This window comes from Schistocerca cancellata, chromosome 5 (assembly GCF_023864275.1).
Source record: "Schistocerca cancellata isolate TAMUIC-IGC-003103 chromosome 5, iqSchCanc2.1, whole genome shotgun sequence".
Taxonomy (NCBI): Eukaryota; Metazoa; Arthropoda; class Insecta; order Orthoptera; family Acrididae; genus Schistocerca; species Schistocerca cancellata.
In genome coordinates, this window is record NC_064630.1 from 643,423,306 (window position 1) to 643,441,826 (window position 18,521).

Consider the following 18,521-nt stretch of genomic DNA (forward strand, 5'->3'; position numbering starts at 1 on the left):
CAATAGAAAAGAAAATTAAGGATCTGTTAGACGACAATCAGTTGGGGTTTGTGAAAGGTAAAGTAACCAAAAAGGCAACTCGACGTTTCGCTTGATAATGGAAGCAAGGCATAAGAAAAATCAAGACTATTGTATCATTTGTCAACCTAGAAAATACATTCGACAAAGTGAAATGGTGCAAGACGTTCAAAAATATGGGGAAAATAGGAGTAAGCTGTAGGGAAAAGGCGTGTAGCATACAACAGGTACAAAAATCAAGAGGAAACAAAAAGAATTGACGACCAAGAACGAAGTGCTAAGATTAGGAAATATATAAGAGGGGCTGTAGTCTTCCACGCCTACTGTTCAACGTGTGCGTCGAAGAAGCAGTGACGGAAATAAAATAAAGGTTTCAGTGTGGGATTGAAAATCAGGGTGAAATAATGTCGGTAATAAGATTCACTGGTGATATTACTATCCTCAGTGAAAGTGGAGAAGAATTAAAAGACTTATTAAATGGAATAAACAGTCTAACGAGCATAGAATGTGGACTGACAGTAAACGAAAGTAATGAGGAGTAAGAATGAGATTAGCGATGAACATCAAAATTGTTGACCAAGAACTAGAAATGCTGCCACCTTGGAAACAAAATAACACATTACGGAAGAAGCAAGGAGGCTATAAAACGTAGACTAGAACAGGAAAAGGGAGCATTCCTGACCAAAAGAAGACTGCTGATACCACAAAGTGAAGCAGTTGTGCCACGATGGAAACAAAATAACACATTACAAAAGAAGCAAGAAGGCTTTAAAACGTATACTAGAACAGGCAGAGGGGGCATTCCTGGCCAGAAGAAGGCTACTGATACCAAAGAATGACCTTGATTTGAGGAATATGTTTCTGGGTACATACTTTAGGAGCACAGCATTGTATGGTAGTGAAGCACGGACTGTGGGAAAACCAGAAAAGAAGAGAATAGAATCGTTGGAGTCCTGATGCTACAGAAGAATGTAGAAAATTAGGTGGACCGATAAGGAATGAGGTGGTCTCCGCAGAAATGGCGAGGAGATGACGATCTGGAAAACACTGACAAGAAGAAGGGACAGGATGATACTACATGTGTAAAGACATCAGGGAACAACTTCCATGGTGCTGGAGGGACGTGTAGACAGTAAAAACTGTAGCGGAAGACAGAAATTCGAATATATCCAACCAATAATTGAGGACTTAGGTGGGGCTACCATGAGATGAACAGGTCGGCTCAAGAGAGGAGTTCGTGACAGGCTGCATCAAAACAAGTCAAAAGATTGATGACAAGAAAAGAAAAGGCGTATGATAAACTTGTCTGATGCTTGTTCGCTGGCATCTTCAGCACTCTGTGCAGAATATGGAAGATTAAAATTTAAGAAGCAGGTACGGACCAAGCAGTTGCAGCCACACATTTACTGTTATCGCTCACATGTTGTTGTTTTTTTTAATTGGCTTTCGGTACGTGCCCTTATGGCCATTTCAACAGTAGAATGTGAATTATGATGATATGAACGTAAGGTCAACACAGTCCCCAGTCCGCAGATGGAGAAAAATCTCCGACCAGGCCGGAAATCGAACCATGGCCCCTTCGTTTAGCAATCTGCCGCGCTTGACGTTGCAGCTGTGGAGGAGGACCGCTCCCATGTTCGCTGTTCAGAACAAAAGGTTGGAACATCAGCTGAGACACCCGCTGTCCAGGACGGGCCGTTTCAGTGTCCGCACTGCGCCCATGGACGGCCGGCAGTGGTGACGCGGCGCTACGCAGCGGAGATAACGGCGTCTGGCAAGTGCGTCACGCACCGCACCGTGTCTCATATTTTCGGGCGGCGGCAAGGACACTGCTTCCGTACCGCGCCGGCGCCCGTCTGCGTTGTAAATGCCTGTCTGTGGCGGGAGAACACATGTTTACGTAGTACCGCCGTAATCCTCAAACCGCACTGTTCGTGCTGGAAATGCATTCATCCACAGCGTCCTCGAATGGGTCGTTAGCGTCGAGGCCTTTGCCATTATCAGTTCTCAGCCTCAGAAAATAAACATTAACAGCTTGCTGTTGCCACATGTACTTAGAGGTACCAACCAACCTAAAAACATACTACTTCTAATAGCCTTCATCAGTCGCCAATAAAAAATATCTGCACTTATAGCCCTAACAAAAGGGTTAAAATGGCTCTGAGCACTATGGGACTTAACATCTGAGGTCATCAGTCCCGTAGAACTTAGAACTACTTAAACCTAAGTAACCTAAGGACATCACACACATCCATGCCCGAGGCAGGATTCGAACCTGCGACCGTAGCGGTCGCGTGGTTCCAGACTGTAGCGCCTGGAGCCGTTCGGCCACTCCGGCCTGCTTATAGCCCTAACACTGTGTATGTATATAAACAGGGTGTAATGGGTATAAATGCAGATATTTTCACTGGTGATTGAGGATGGTGTACTTAACAACATTACATCAGTATTTATGTCATTTGTAGACTAATAATTATAGCTATTAAAAAAAAAATCTGCTCGAACAGGCCATGAAGGCTCAACGGTGCCGCCCGGCCGCCGTGTGATGCTCAGCCCACAGGCATCACTGGATGCAGAAATGGAGGGGCATGTGGTCAGCACACCGCTCTCCCGGCCGTATGTCAGTTTAAGAGACCGTATAGCTATTACAAGTCATATGTGTTTTGGTTGGATGGCAGCTCCAAGTACATGTGGCAATAATGCTTATTTTCCAAGTACATGTGGCAATAATGCTTATTTTCCCCTGGGCAGCAAGTCAGATGTTGCAGTGGAATGTATCGATGTAATACAGTTAGTTTATAGTGACAGGCGTTGTCCACTCATGATGCAGCTACCGCCATGCAGAATATATCAGGTCGTAAACTTTGTGATGTGTTTTTGGGGAGACTATTTGACACAGAGAAAAAACAATTGACACATATGTGTGTACATATTGAAGTACCACATGCAAAAATATCTGAACTTACAACCGTGTGTGTGTGTGTGTGTGTGTGTGTGTGTGTGTGTGTGTGTGTGTACTTCTCAATGCAGACTCCTGTGTGTGGTGGAGGGTACTTTGTAGCAATATTAGTGAACTGTTGTCCTGTTCCTATTGCGTATGTACTGAGGAAACAAACATTCACAATGTAAATTCGAATATTTTATATAAAAATGACTTTCTCCTCATGAAATCCTGTTAGCGGATGGGGAGGAGGAGTGCCAATAGGGTTACGCACGAGAACAACTTCGCCTTTGTGTCAAAGATTGGAATTTACATTTTCTTAGCTATTCAGTTACTCCTTTTCCATGGGCTATGCCGACCTGTTGCTACTTTAGACGTGTCTCTAAATTCGTTCTGTTTCAGCTGCCTTTCCTACTTGATTAGCGCTCTATACGTCGGGGCAGCGTTGATCTCACCAGCGTCTTGTAAGCCGTTTCCTTATAGACGAAGCCGAGAGCTGCTGTCTTCACGATTCTTATAGTGCTGCGTTTAATTGCTGCTGAAGATTTTGTCGACAGTTAGGAAGGCACAAGGAAGTAATAAATATTGTATATTTTTTTAGGCTGGCGGTAGGCTATAAACCATGTCACATGAAGCATTTCTTGGGTAAGAGTACGCACAAGAGGCTAAAATTTTCGAGTAGTATTATTACCTTTCCACACGATTTATGTAGTATTAGAATACGACGATATGTCTCTAAGTGGAATAGAGACATAACACTCTCTTAGGCCTGGGCGCGCTGTATCTCTCTCTCGAGTACATACTCAAAGCTATACTTTGAATTTTATCTAATAACTGGTAGTGTGTAGAGACTAAAATTTTCTTACAGACGGTGCAGTGAGGCTGTTTTGAGGTGAGTGCTGGTTGACAATGTACAATTGCAGGCTCCGCGTCTTATCTGTTGGTCGTATATTCGGAGAGACGTCACTACTGAGACACTGGTTTGACTGCCAGTAAAGACGAGCGCTCTGTCTGTGTTACAGGGAAGACCAGCGGCAAGGATGGCCCTGAAGACAAGAAGGACGACGGCGAGCTGTGGTGCAACGTGGAAGCGCAGGCCGCCTTCCTGGGACCCAACCTCTGGGATAAGACGTACGACGCCGACCTGAAGGTGAGTACATCTCCCAACACTCTTAAACAACATCACAAAATGGTACCATACTTCCATCATCCCATCCGAAAGTGCTACCCAAATTTGTTACAGATTTTACATGGGGAGTATGATAAACCGAAACCCAGACAGTTTTTTAATTAAAATGCACTCAAGTCAAAAGAAAATGATCCATTTGGTGTCTTTCAAGTCTGTCTCTCTGCTGTGTATTCTCGTAAATAGCTCCCCACATTAAACGGCTGTGTAAAGTAACTGTACGTGAGGATAACTACCACTCGACTGTGTCTCAAGACTCCTCAGTCCTTTGAAGTGCTGCAATGACGTGCCACGGCTGCGACAGTCAACCATAGCACGAGGTAAAGAGGTAGGACGTAGCATGAGCTGCATAAATCATTTACACTACTGGCCGTTAAAATCGCTACACCAAGAAGATGACGTGCTACAGACGTGAAGTTTAACCGACAGGAAGAAGATGCTGTAATATGCAAATGATTAGCTTCTCAGAGCACTCACACAGGGTTGGCGCCGGTGGTGACACCCACAACGTGCTGACATGAGGAAAGTTTCCAACCGATTTCTCATACACAAACCAACAGCAGTTGACCGGCGTTGCCTGGTGAAACGTTGTTGTGATGCCTCGTGTAAGGAGGAGAAATGCGTACCATCACATTTCCGACTTTTATAAAGGTCGGATTGTACCCTACCGCGATTGCGGTTTATCGTATCGCGACATTGCTGCTCGCGTTGGTCGAGATCCAACAACTGTTAGCAGAATATGGAATCGGTGGGTTCAGGAGGGTAATACGGAACGCCGTGCTGGATCCCAACGCCCTCGTATCACTAGCAGTCGACATCACAGGCATCTTATGCGCATGGCTGTAACGGATCGTGCAGCCACGTCTCTACCCTGAGTCAACAGATGGGGACGTTTGCAAGACAAAATCCATCTGCACGAACAGTTCGACGACCTTTGCAATAGCATGGACTATCAGCTCGGAGACCATGGCTGCGGCTACCCTTGACGATGCATCACAGACAGGAGCGACTGCGACGGCGTACTCAGCGACGAACCTGGGTATACGAATGGCATAACGTCTTTTTTTCCGGATGAATCCAGATTCTGTTTACAGCATCATGATGGTCGCATCCGTGTTTGGCGACATCGCGGTGATCGCACATTGGAAGCGTGTATTCGTCATCGCCATACTGGCGTATCATCCGGCGTGATGGTGTGGGGTGCCATTTGTTACGCGTCTCGGTCACCTCTTGTTCGCATTGACGGCACTTTGAACAGTGGACGTTACATTTCAGATGTGTTACGACCCGTGGCTCTACCCTTCATTCGATCCCTGCGAAACCCTACATTTCAGCAGGATAATGCACGACCTCGTGTTGCAGGTCCTGTGCGGGCCTTTCTGGATACAGAAAATGTTCGACTGCTGCCCTGGCCAGCACATTCTCGAGATGTCTCACCAATTGAAAACGTCTGGTCAATGGTGGCCGAGCAACTGGCTCGTCACAATACGCCAGTCACTACTCTTGATGAACTGTGGTTTCGTGTTGAACCTGTATGGGCAGCTGTATCTGTACACGCCATACAAGCTCTGTTTGACTCAATGCCCAGGCGTATCAAGGCCGTTATAACGGCCAGAAGTGGTTGTTCTGGGTACTGATTTCTCAGGATCTATGCACCCAAATTGCGTGAAAATGTAATCACATGTCAGTTCTAGTATAATGTATTTGTCCAATGAATGCGCGTTTATCATCTGCATTTCTTCTTGGTGTAGCAATTTTAATGGCCAGTAGTGTAGAACTACAGACCTATCTGACTGAGAACAATTTCGTGTATTTTCTTTTTTCTTTTTTGGAGATGTCTTCAGTCATGTAGCTGGTTTGTTACAGCTCGCTACAACTTCCTCTTCTGTTGCAACCTCTTCATCACACAGTAGCAAATAACACGAAAATTCCTCGATATTTTGTTCGATATATTCCAATCTCTGCCTTCCTCTACAGTTTCTGCTCTCCACGACTCATTCAAGAACCGTGTAAGTTTCTCACTGATATCTTAATACATGTCCTATTATACTGTTCCCTCTTTTGTGTTTTCCACATATTCCTTTCCACGCCGATTCTACGAAGAACCTCTTCACTCCTTAGATGAAACGTATTCGCTTATGGAGAACCACCAGCTGTATAATGGAATAACGAAAATGAAAATTTGTGCCTGACCGGGACTTGAAACCGGATTTCCCGCTTATTGCGAGCGGTTGTCTTACCATTAGGCTGTCAGAGCACGCTTCACACCAGCCCCAAACCTCTATATCTCGTCGACCATGTGCCTACAACCTGCACTGTTACAGCCATTATGTATATTCCCGTACAGGGAAGACATTTTAGTTGAAGGTCGCTAACCCGGTATCGGCGGATAAATTGCCTGTGATGTTCAGAAGTACGATGCATTGTTCCTTTGGTCATCACCCTATTCCTTCAGACATGCACGCATGCATGCATGCATGTTGCTCACGAAAAGCGGGAAATCCGAATTCGAGTCCTGGTCCGGTACAAATTTTCATTGTCGTCATTTCATTACGCAACTGATGGTTGTCCATATTCGCAACATGTATTTCATAACGGCTGTAATCGCCGCAGAGGCTGTTCCTTCCATGGATGTACAAAGGAACATTTTGTCATACTTATGAACAACATGGGCACTGGAATATCGTACACTCGTTCCTTATTCTATAAGCCCATCTCCATCAAACGCTTCGATTATCTTCTTTTCAAAATTTCCACAGTCCACACCGCGCTGTTGTCGAATCGCACATTCTTCCAGAATATGTTTTTGTTTGGAATCATCAGACTTTTGACTGGTTAGATGTGACCTGTCACGACTTCCTCTCCTGTGCCAGCCTCATTGCCTCACAGTAGCACTTGCAGCCTACACCCTCAATTATTTGTTGAATATATTCCAATCTCTGTCTTCCCTTACAGTTTTTATCCTCCACCATGCCGTGTAAGTTATACCATGGTGCCTTAACATATGTCCTATCATCCTGTCCCTTATTCTTGTCTGTATTTCCCATATTTTCCCCTAATCTACTATTCTGTGGTGCTCTTCATTGCTAATCAGGCCACCTTACTTTTAACATCCTTCTGTGGCTCCACATTTCAAACGCTTCGATTCTCTCGTATTGCAGTTTACTCATTATTGTTCAAATGGTTCAAATGGCTCTGAGCACTATGGGACTTAACTTCTGAGGTCATCAGTCCCCTAGAACTTAGAACTACTTAAACCTAACTAACCTACGGACATCACACACATCCATGCCCAAGGCAGGATTCGAACCTGCGACCGTGGCGGTCTCGCGGTTCCAGACTGTAGCGCCAAGAACCGCTCGGCCACCACGGCCGTCCGAAAATTTCCAACCCGGCCGGGAATAGAACCCGGTTTACCACTCAACTAAGCAGGCGGATCCCATGCAGTATGTCTTTATGGCACTGCAGCCCGGCGCATCATTCTACATGAGTTCCCCCCCACGTCACAATGATGAGACAGACATATGTAATATCTCTTTTATTTGCAAAAGCATGCCATGCTATCCATGCATGGACGTATTTCTTTGAATCGATATACGTGCTGGGCATAATAAAACCGGCTTGTAAATTGCTTCATGCAACTTAAGACAGTCAACCCAACTTAGATCATCCTCCTCAGTTGTAGACGATATGAGTTGCACTGCTCATATTAAGGCGCATCAAATATTTCCCAGGGCAGTTATTTCCAGATGAGATTGATTTCCCAGACACATCTTCAGCTGACTGTTTATTCTGAAACCGATTATTTATATTTCAATTAATATAAACAACATCAATAAAGCGCAGCTTGAGGAAGATTATGATGTTTAACGTACTAATGAAATGTCGCGGCTGCGAGCCTCTAAGATGTCCTATTGCTTAGCTACATATGAATTTCAGCAAATCTGAACAGTTTACACTGATACCATTTCATGTCATTGCTTCTTGACTGATTTAATCGCCATCGATCCATTCACTTCATATGAGCGCACTTAATTAATTTCATATGTGTGTTGAGGCTTAGTGTTGCGCTTATCAATTAGTCTGTGCTCCGCCACTGCTGATGTTTCGAAATTTCTATTGCTGAAGTGGCGTTAGTATTCGGCACTGCGATCCATAATAGTTTGTAGAGATCGTCCCGCATAAATGTTACCATACTCGCATGGAAATATATAAAAGCCTGACGCACTTAAGCGAGATCGTGTTTTAGAAATCGAATTGTTTCTGTAATTTTTCTGGGTGGCCGGAACGCATCAGTCAGTCTTACTTTTTGTTAGGCCGCAGAACGGAAGCTGCTATCTATGTTCGTCCTCCTGGCTTGGTTGAACACTTTAGTGATTTGTTTTTCTATAGGAAGCTGAATAAATGTCATGGTCTGAGTACCTGATGCTTCTAAATACCGTCATTAGATGATTCATCTCGGAGCCGAGATGGCTTTGTCCGAAACTGTCCTGACGCTCTGTACAGGGCTATTACAAATGATTGAAGCGATTTCATAAATTCATTGTAGCTCCATTCATTGACATATGGTCACGACACACTACAGATACGTAGAAAAACTCATAAAGTTTTGTTCGGCGGAAGCCGCACTTCAGGTATCTGCCGTCAGAGCGCTCGAGAGCGCAGTGAGACAAAATGGCGACAGGAGCCGAGAAAGCGTATGTCGTGTTTGAAATGCACTCACATCAGTCAGTCATAACAGTGCAACGACACTTCAGGACGAAGTTCAACAAAGATCCACCAACTGCTAACTCCATTCGGCGATGGTATGCGCAGTTTAAAGCTTCTGGATGCCTCTGTAAGGGGAAATCAACGGGTCGGCCTGCAGTGAGCGAAGAAACGGTTGAACGCGTGCGGGCAAGTTTCACGCGTAGCCCGCGGAAAATTGGCTCATGCCACAACTGGAGACCGACAGCGCCGACTTCATCTTTCAACAGGATGGTGCTCCACCGCACTTCCATCACGATGTTCGGCATTTCTTAAACAGGAGATTGGAAAACCGATGGATCGGTCGTGGTGGAGATCATGATCAGCAATTCATGTCATGGCCTCCACGCTCTCCCGACTTAACCCCATGCGATTTCTTTCTGTGGGGTTATGTGAAAGATTCAGTGTTTAAACCTCCTCTACCCAGAAACGTGCCAGAACTGCGAGCTCGCATCAACGATGCTTTCGAACTCATTGATGGGGACATGCTGCGCCGAGTGTGGGAGGAACTTGATTATCGGCTTGATGTCTGCCGAATCACTAAAGGGGCACATATCGAACATTTGTGAATGCCTAAAAAACTTTTTGAGTTTTTGTATGTGTGTGCAAAGCATTGTGAAAATATCTCAAATAGTAAAGTTATTGTAGAGCTGTGAAATCGCTTCAATCATTTGTAATAACCCTGAATTTGTGTGAGGTGTAGGATGAAAGCTGCGCCTCACAGCCAAATATAAAATGTATCTACGTGAAGGAATGTACAGCATGGGCGAAGGTTTTGCTGTACTTGCACTGATCACGAACCAGCAATCCTCCATTACGCGCCCACCAGTTGAACATTCGCTTGAATACTGCTGTTATTAGCAGCCACAATGGGAAACATGAGCTTCTCATGGCGTATTAAAAGATCAAGTAACTTACGAGAATTTAGCCGGGTAACATCGTCGACAAACGCCAATATTTCGATAGGTGAACACCCTACCATTTTCAGGGCATAAGTGCAACTATAGACAGATGTGCATGTTAACTTAAACCTTGGTGGGCGGGGATACGTCAACCAGGAACCAAAATGCGGCGTATGCAGAAAGACAGTATTAGTGCCACCACACAACCAGTGATAACCATCAGACGCTATCGGCATTGCAATATTAACAACGGGTGCCGAAGTAGCACTAACTCCGCCCCTCTGTTGTTTGACCAGGGAGACAGACAAGGATTCCAGGCAGAATTTAAGCAAAATCCCCGTCCCTTTTTACAATTTCACATGCTAGTTTAACATCATTAGCTCTGCATTGACTCTTGCTGCCTCACTGGTCGAACAACAGAGGAATACAGTTGGTAATACTTAATCATCCGTTGTTCATATTTTATTAGCGATAAAGTGTAACGTTGATTAACGATGTGTTTTCTTTCCCCATACGCTTTCTTTCGGTTCCCGGTTGGCATAGCCCCGCCCATCTATGACTCAAGCTGCCGTACACAGCGATATCTCATCATACTTGTGCCTTGAAATTGACAGTATGCTCTTCTGTCGAAATATCGGTTGTTATCGAGGACATTGCAGGACTGCGTTCCCGTGTCATCTGAACAGAAGCCATGATCTTTGGACATGACGTTACAAATTCTATACGTGGACAGCCAACGAGAAAACATACAGTTTTTGGCTTCCCGCTTGGCCAGAACTCAATTTCCTAGAACTGCAAGAAGCACACATTTTTCATTATTATACAGACTGTCCCAAAAATAGTGTACCCTTTTGAGTAATTGCTAATTTGTTTAGTAATGGTTTCGCAGTTGAAATGTTCATAAATATTTACAACCTATATTCAGAAGTAAATTTTTGAAAAACAACATTATATGTCCACCATCCACGTTTTGGCAGTAACGAATCTGTTCCACAACATGTTGCATGACCTTCAGCAAATACTCTTGCGAAAGTTGGCGGATTAGCATGCTAACGTTGTCTTTGGGAGCAGCAAGTCTCCGTGTTTTATTCTTGTAAATACTGTCCTTGAGAAAAACCAAAAGAAAAAACCCCGGGCGCCGAGAGATCCGACGATATCGGCGGCCAACTGATGTTTCCAGTTCGAGACATGACTCGACATGGAAATATTTCTTGAAGAAGTGTCATGGTTTGTCAAGCGCTATTTCGGGTTGCGCCGTCTTGCTGAAACCACAGTAATGGTCTTAGAAAAATGTTTAACATGTCACGGTAACGTTCGACGTTCACAGTGACAGCGATCCCTTCCGCATTTCCAAAACAGAAAGGACCAAACACAGGATACTACCTTTTACCAAACCACACTGTTACACTATGCCTGTGGAGAAGTATGCGGAGAATTTCTGGTAGTTTTGCGGCTCAAATGTGCCAATTTTGTTTATAGGGAAAGACACTGAGATAAAAATGAGCTACAACGCTCGTTATAAGTTCGTTGCGCAAATTGGTATGCTCTGCCGTTAAGATAATTTTATCTGCAAACTGCAGTCTTTTTGGCAAGTCGGTAAGCAATATTCCTTGTAATATCTGAATTTTATAGGGACATGTGTCCAAGTCACCTGTTAAAATTCCATGTAACGTGGATTTTGATATGCAAAGTTGTTGAGACAGACGGCGAAGTGACTTTCGGTAACTGTTTGTCCTTGATGCGCGGACATCGTCAATCTTATCAGCATTCCATGAGGATTTTGGACGTCCACGTCTGAGCCTATTGGGAAGGTTACCAGTGTCACGTAACTAAGTGACTGCATTACGAATAGTAAATTTTCTTTTCTATGCCTGCTGGGCTTGTACAACATGTTGGCCACGTCTGAAGTACAGTTCACGTATAGCTCTTATTCTTGACTTGACTGAGAAATCCGGCTTTCCTAGGATTTGATGACACTTCATATGCTTGGAATTTATTTTTGACTAATAAAGCTTCTTTGTATACTGCGTTTGAAATAGTATGGTAGGGAACATGAACGAAGAGCATGTTTGCTTCATTAACGTAGGAGAAAGTCACATAGAGCTGGCCGTGCGAAAAGCAGCTGCCAATAAGCTCCACAGCCGTTCGCGGTGTGTCTGGCCTTGTGCGTCGTTTATGATCGTGGAATAACATAAGCTCACCGGAAATTGAACACATTTAAAGAGAAATGGTAAATTGTTAAGTATAAGGAGATATAAAAACTCGCACGCTCGCGTCACTTCCCGTCAAAATTTCCGTTTTTGTTAAGTTACTTTGGAGAGAAATAACCTTAAGCCTTTGTGAGTGAACGGTTCTGAGGAGCGAGATAACGCAGACGCTTTCGATCAGAGTTACGTTACACCTCGCTTTCAGAAGGAGTTTCCAAAGAGCGAGTTAAAAACCTGGTGTTCTCGAGCCACAGTCAAGTCTAGCCTCACGAACTTCATCTTATACTTGAGGCCGCGTAGTCCTCACTCTGTTAGGCGTCGCGATGTAGTCAGAAATACACGACCGTTTTCTAGGCATTCATATTCCTAAACAAAACGAAATCAAAATGTAATAAGTAGATACCCAAATCATACAAACTCGTTTTTCCTAGAAAAGATATAAATAAAACCTATCGAAAGAAAGACAGCTGTGTCGTTATGTTCTTAATACACTAAGCGAAATCAATAAATCCATATATCCTGGCCAAGTAAATCCGCTGTTCGGTTGTATTTGTAAAGATAAGATTGCGGCGCTTAATTCTGTCACTGACGTGAACTGCCGAAAATACATTTCACTCAGTCAAAAAAAAAAAAAAAAAAAAAAAAAAAAAAAAAAAAAAAAAAAAAAAAAAAAAAAAGAAAAAAGCTGCGCAATCTGTTAGTCCTTAGATGTACTACGAAACTAACAGCGCTATCTATTGGTTCTTGATACGTATGTTTTTGGATAGGGTCTGCCTTTAGCAAAACACAATTTTGTTTTTTAACTCAAACATGTTTCACTGCAGTTGCAGCATCTTCAGTTGGCTTTTATTTTTCACCTTTTAAAGGTAAAAATGTTCTTTACTGTTTGTATACATGTAACTACTAGTTTTTAAATCGTAATTGCAGATATTTGTAATTGCGATTTATATCTGATATCTGTAATTACGATTTAAAATTAATAGTTACATGGGTACAAACAGTAAAGAACATTCTTTATATTTAACAGATGAAAAATAAAAGCCCACTGAAGATGCTGCAACTACAGTGAAACATGTTAAGGTTAAAAAACAAAATTGTGTTTTGCTAAAGGCAGACCCTATCCAAAAACATACTTATTGTTACAGCAAACACGGAAAAAAAGAGCTTCAACCCCAAGATGATAATTGGTTCTCGGGTGGATTAACCATCCGAACTACTATGCTGAGCAGACAAGTTTAGATAAAATTTTAAATTACGATATCTTTCATTCCGTGTTCCGATTTTGCTGAAATAACGCCTGGATGTTGTCCCAAGCTGCAACAAACAAAAAGTTTATGATGATGTATTAAGCGTTTTATTTGCATTCCAACTGCGTGCACTACTTTTGGGACACACTGTATATCCGTCCGTCAGAACGTTGTGAGAACGTCACTGTAAGCGTGCCCTCTTGTAAGAACGTCGCTGGGTGGGGGGAGAAGGACTGTTGTTTTTGTACGAAGAGGTATCCGTGGCGGATTGGGTTCCGGGTGTTGGCGCAGCGAGCTGAGGGCAGCAAGGCCGGCGTCTTCGGAGAATCCTGAGCCGCCGTAGCGCACCTACCAATTACAGCACTTCCGCCGCAAATTGTGCGTTGTCTCCGCAATTACCGGTAGCCGTCCTTCCACAGCCCATCACAGCGTGAAATGGAAACGCCTTCCGCGGCGGCGCGCCGTGCAGCGGCGAGAAAGCTCGCCTCGCGGAAGTCTGATAGGCTCGTCTCGCAGTTATAGGTCTAGAAATAGTCTGTAATAGATGAAGAGGTTCCCTGCCGTGCTCGCGTGGCTATACACCTGTAGCTCTGTTCGTCGTCAGTTTTTAGCGCCGAGACCCATATGGTGCCATTTATTCCTTCACATTCGTGCCTATGTCACTGGATTCTCCGACGTGTGGAACGTAAACCGCACCCTGTCGAGTGCAGTGACGTGAGATCAGAAGCGTACTTTTATGCAGCAGTCGCAGGCGGCGTTATTGGCGCATTTAGTCTGCAACTCCTCTGTCCTACCCCACAGTAGCTGGGATCTATGTCTGTATTAATACTCCGAAAACCGCTGCATAGTACTCATTACTTCCCATTGTACCGAGTATTAAGGTTTCTTCCCTCTGCATTCGCGTTGGAGCGAGGGAAAAATGACTGCTTAAATGCCTCTGTGCTTGCTATAGTTAGTCCAACCTTATCTTCGCTGTCCCTGTGGGATCCATATGTAGAGATTTCTGTGTAAAGTACATCCAGATTTCTCACTTAAGCCCCGCAGTACCCACCTTTTGAAGATATTATAATCTAATCATGAAATGTCATGTGACAAGGGCCTCCCGTCGGGTAGACCGTTCGCCGGGCGCAAGTCTTTCGATTTGACGCCACTTCGGCGACTTCCGCGTCGTTGGAAATGAAATGATGATGATTAGGACAACACAACATCCAGTCCCTGAGCGGAGAAAATCTCCGGCTCAGCCGGGAATCGAACCCGGGCCCTTGGGACTTACATTCTGTCGCGCTGACCACACAGCTACTGCACAATCTTTAAAAACTATGTTGTGAATAAAACTCAGCTACAGTAAACGAAACATGCAATTTTTAAATTTGCTGGTGCTCATAAAGTACCCCTCCTCCCAGTGTCCACGTTACGGAAAATGCGATGGTACTGCTAAGATAGCGCTAAAAGATATTTTAGGTCCTGGGTCCTCTTTATACATCAGTACCTGTTTAAAAAGGATGTTGTTAATAAAAGTTAACAATTAACGAAATACATTTTTTTTAAATTTTTGTTGTGGTGGGCACAAAGTACTACTGTAGATTTAATTTTTACTGTTGTTCGCCAAAGGCAGATGTCAGGGAGAATGCTTTTAATAGCATTCTGCAGCATGTCTTTCTACGCTCTTCGCCAATCCGAGCTTGTACTCTCGTCTCTTAAGACTTACAGAAGTATAATGGTTTCGGAGCGATATTAAACCTTTTCGTGATCAAAACACTGAATTACACAGGTCAGAAGTAGAGGAAATGATGCGAATGCAGCGTAATCGAGTCTCTCCTGGCTTCTTCGTCCTTCGGCATGCTGTAGAAACAAACTGTGCTATTTTGCGAGCACATTAACGTTGTACACTCAGGATTAAGTGGTTGAATACGAGTTAGTTCCCAACATTGCAGCATTGCCTCCTTCACTTTGCCACTGAAGTGCCTTAGACCCTGAAAGAACCTTATCAGCACAGTCTGCTGATAGTTTCAGGTTGCTGTTTCAGCAACTGCCATTTATCAGACTTGTATAGTCGGACACATTAGCCTCCTGCCAATATTCTGCCATGAATTCTTGCTGGCCGACGGCTGTACAGATTATTAGCATTAACGTGTACTTTAGTGACAACCGACTGTGCAGCGATACGGTTTGGAAGTGTAGCCCAGTCTACTTATCTCGTATTTCCAATTCGTACACTAAGTATGCGTTATTCCTTTTACGTAGCGCATTCCATTAACAAAAGACAAACTAGATCGGGTCCTTTCACTGTTCCGATAACCAACATAACAAACTCTTCGCGACAGCACCCACTGCCAAGCACTGTACATCGGCTTGGAGCTTATAAGAGTAGATGTGCAAGTAATGACCGCGAGCCACGGCAATAGATGTTTACATCTGGCAACTTCCAACTGCACCCCACCATACACTAAATCCAGATACCTTCCTCTCAACCAAATGTTTGTTCCAACACTCCTCAGGTACCGACTGAAAGCTTTGATTTGCTGTATTCCTTCCAAACTATAGAGAGGTTCACACACGATACCATGGGACTAGAGAAAATGGGAGAATGAGCTGTGGCGAGGGGATTTGGCTTTTCCAAAGCTTCACGTTTCTAAGGCCGTATTCGTTCACTATTAACGAGCCACGTAGTGTTGACTGTATGTAACGTACATCGGCGTAAACATTTGCATTCGAAGGAGAAAGTTGGTGAGTGAAATTTCATGAGAAGATTCCGCCGCAATGAGCAACGCCTTAGTTTTAATGATGTCCATAGCAAATCCTGTATCATTTCAGTGACACTCTCTCCCATATTTCGCGATAATAAAAAACGTGCTGTTCTTCTTTGAACTTTCTCGAAGTGCTCCGTTAATCCTATCTGGTAAGGATATCATACGGCGCAGCAGTACTCCAAAAGAGGACGGACAAGCGTAGTGTAGTCAGTCTCTTTAGTAGCTCTGTTACATTTTCTAAGTGTTCTGCCAATAAAACGCAGTCCTTGGTTTGCCTTCTCCGCAACATTTTCTGTGGTTCTTTTTTTTTCAGTTTAAGTTGTTTGTAATTCCTAGGTATACGGCCTTCAAATTTGACCGATTTATCGTTTAACTGAAGTTCAACGGATTCCTTTTAGCGGTCATGTGGATGACCTCATACTTTTCATTATTAAGGGACAACTGCCAATTTTTCGCGACATACAGATATCTTTTCTAAATTGCTTTGCAGTTTTTTGATCTTGTGATGACTTTACTAGACGATAAACGACAGAATCATCTGCAAACAACCTAAGACGGCTACTCAGATTGCCACCTAAATCGGTTATGTAGATAAGGAACAGCAAAGGGCCTATAACACTACCTTGAGGAACGCCTGAAATAACTTTGTTTTACTCGATGACTTTCCGTCAGTCACTACGAACTGTGGCTTCTCTGACAGGAAATCATAGTTCCAGTCGCATAACTGAGAAGATATTCCGTAAGCACGCAATTTCACTACAAGCCGCTTATGTGGTATTGTCAAAAGTCTTCTCGAAAACTAGACATACGGGATCAATTTGAAATCCTTTGTCAATAGCACTCAGTACTTCGTATGAATAATCTTAAAGGAACCTAACTGGTATACAGTATGGACCGGAAGACTTGCTTGTATTCAGTGATTTAGGTTGCTTCACTGCTCCGAGGATATGTACTTCTAAGGTACTTATGTTGGCAGCTGTTCTTGATTCGAATTATGGAACATTTACTTCGTCTTTTTTGGTGTCAAGAAAACTGGAATATACTGTACTTCTGGATCCATTATAGGCAAAAGAATACGGCGAGAACTGATTTGAGGTTACAGTTTTGCGCAACTTCGTTGAAACAATGGGTAGCGATTATTGTAAAAAAAAAATTACGGAAAAAAATCATGGATTCCTTTTCGTGGGAATCACATTTAATACTGCCAGGACGACTCTATGTGCTATTCAGCAACGTGCTGTCAAGAGGGTCACTTGAAACGACGTCAACGGTGGATTACTCGCAGTTATTGATGTAGCCCCAGCAACCCATAAACAAAGAGCCCGTAAATATTTAAGCTCCGAAGACAACTTGAAATCCGAGCTGTCTAAAGTTCAATTTCATCGGGAGGGTCCGTGCTGGGCGACCTGGAAACGGAATGTAGGTAACCGGCCGCAACCGTACAGGCCATGTCGCGCGAGCCTCCGCCACATCAACCTGCCTTCCCCCCCCCCCCCCCCCCGATCCTCACCCCTCCCCCCCCCCCCCCACAAGAATTGCCAAGTTCGCACAGCGTATCGAAATTTAGTCAAGAATAGCAGATTACGACCACATTCATTGTTTCAGCAACATACCTATTATAAAAGAATCTCAAAATTAGTTGCTTGTAAACCAATGTATTGTGTACGGAGCTCGATGTTAATTATCAAGTCTTACCATGCCAATGTTTTAGATTTTCTACTGTATCTTAATGATATCTGAGCTGGTTTTTTCTTCCTAAACCTTCACGATTGGCATTTACACTGGAACATATTGCACAACAAGAAAGTAGGCCTAAAAGAGAATTTTTCTGCAAGTAAAATATCCAAACCATAGTAGGGTATAGAATGAACGGTAGTTGCATGGCGGAGATGTACTGAAAGTATTTGGCTCTCTCGGTTTGTCGTTCAGTAGTGTAACTTAAAAAATAGGAAATAATGTATGTCTTTAAGATCTTGACAAGACAGTCGTCGGGAGAACACCAAGAAGCGTACGTACGGCTTTCTCAAAAGGTAGACGAATTCTGTCAAAAAATATATGGTACATGAGACAAATACTAACGCGGAAATCTTTTCTGAAGCATTTAAGCGCTTTTGCCTTCGTAATAAATGTTGTGTTGAAAATAGATTACGGTTATTACGAGAGGAGAAAAAACATGTGGGTTCTCTTTATGTAGGTATTTCAACAGATGTAGAGTATGTAACTCCCACGACGTATTTTTCTTCCAATTTCACCCAGACATGTTTCAGCACTATTTGTGCTATCTTCTGTGGATTTGTTTATTTTTCTTCTCATATGCTGCTACTGGATATTTATGCTAGTAGCTTCAGGTCTACTACGCAATCTACCATTCTTCATAGTTTTTTTATGTTGCGGTGTTTCTACTGTTTTGTGTTCAGATAACATGCGTGTTTCTTTAGTTTTTTGTCGTTAAATGCTCGGCAAGAAGTCTTATAAAATGAATGTGTAACGACCAAAAGGAGAGAAACACAAAACAGCAAAAACA

At 43.4% G+C, this 18,521-nt stretch overlaps 1 protein-coding gene across 1 annotated transcript in view; it reads left to right on the forward strand.

The window, feature by feature from the left end:
• The window catches only part of LOC126188733 (hepatic leukemia factor-like), a 622,120-nt gene that overhangs the window by 566,364 nt on the left and 37,235 nt on the right, over window positions 1-18,521 (forward strand). The window contains exon 2 of the mRNA XM_049930341.1: window positions 3,982-4,109. Coding sequence (XP_049786298.1) covers window positions 3,982-4,109 — 128 coding nt within the window. The remainder of the gene's footprint in view (window positions 1-3,981; window positions 4,110-18,521) is intronic.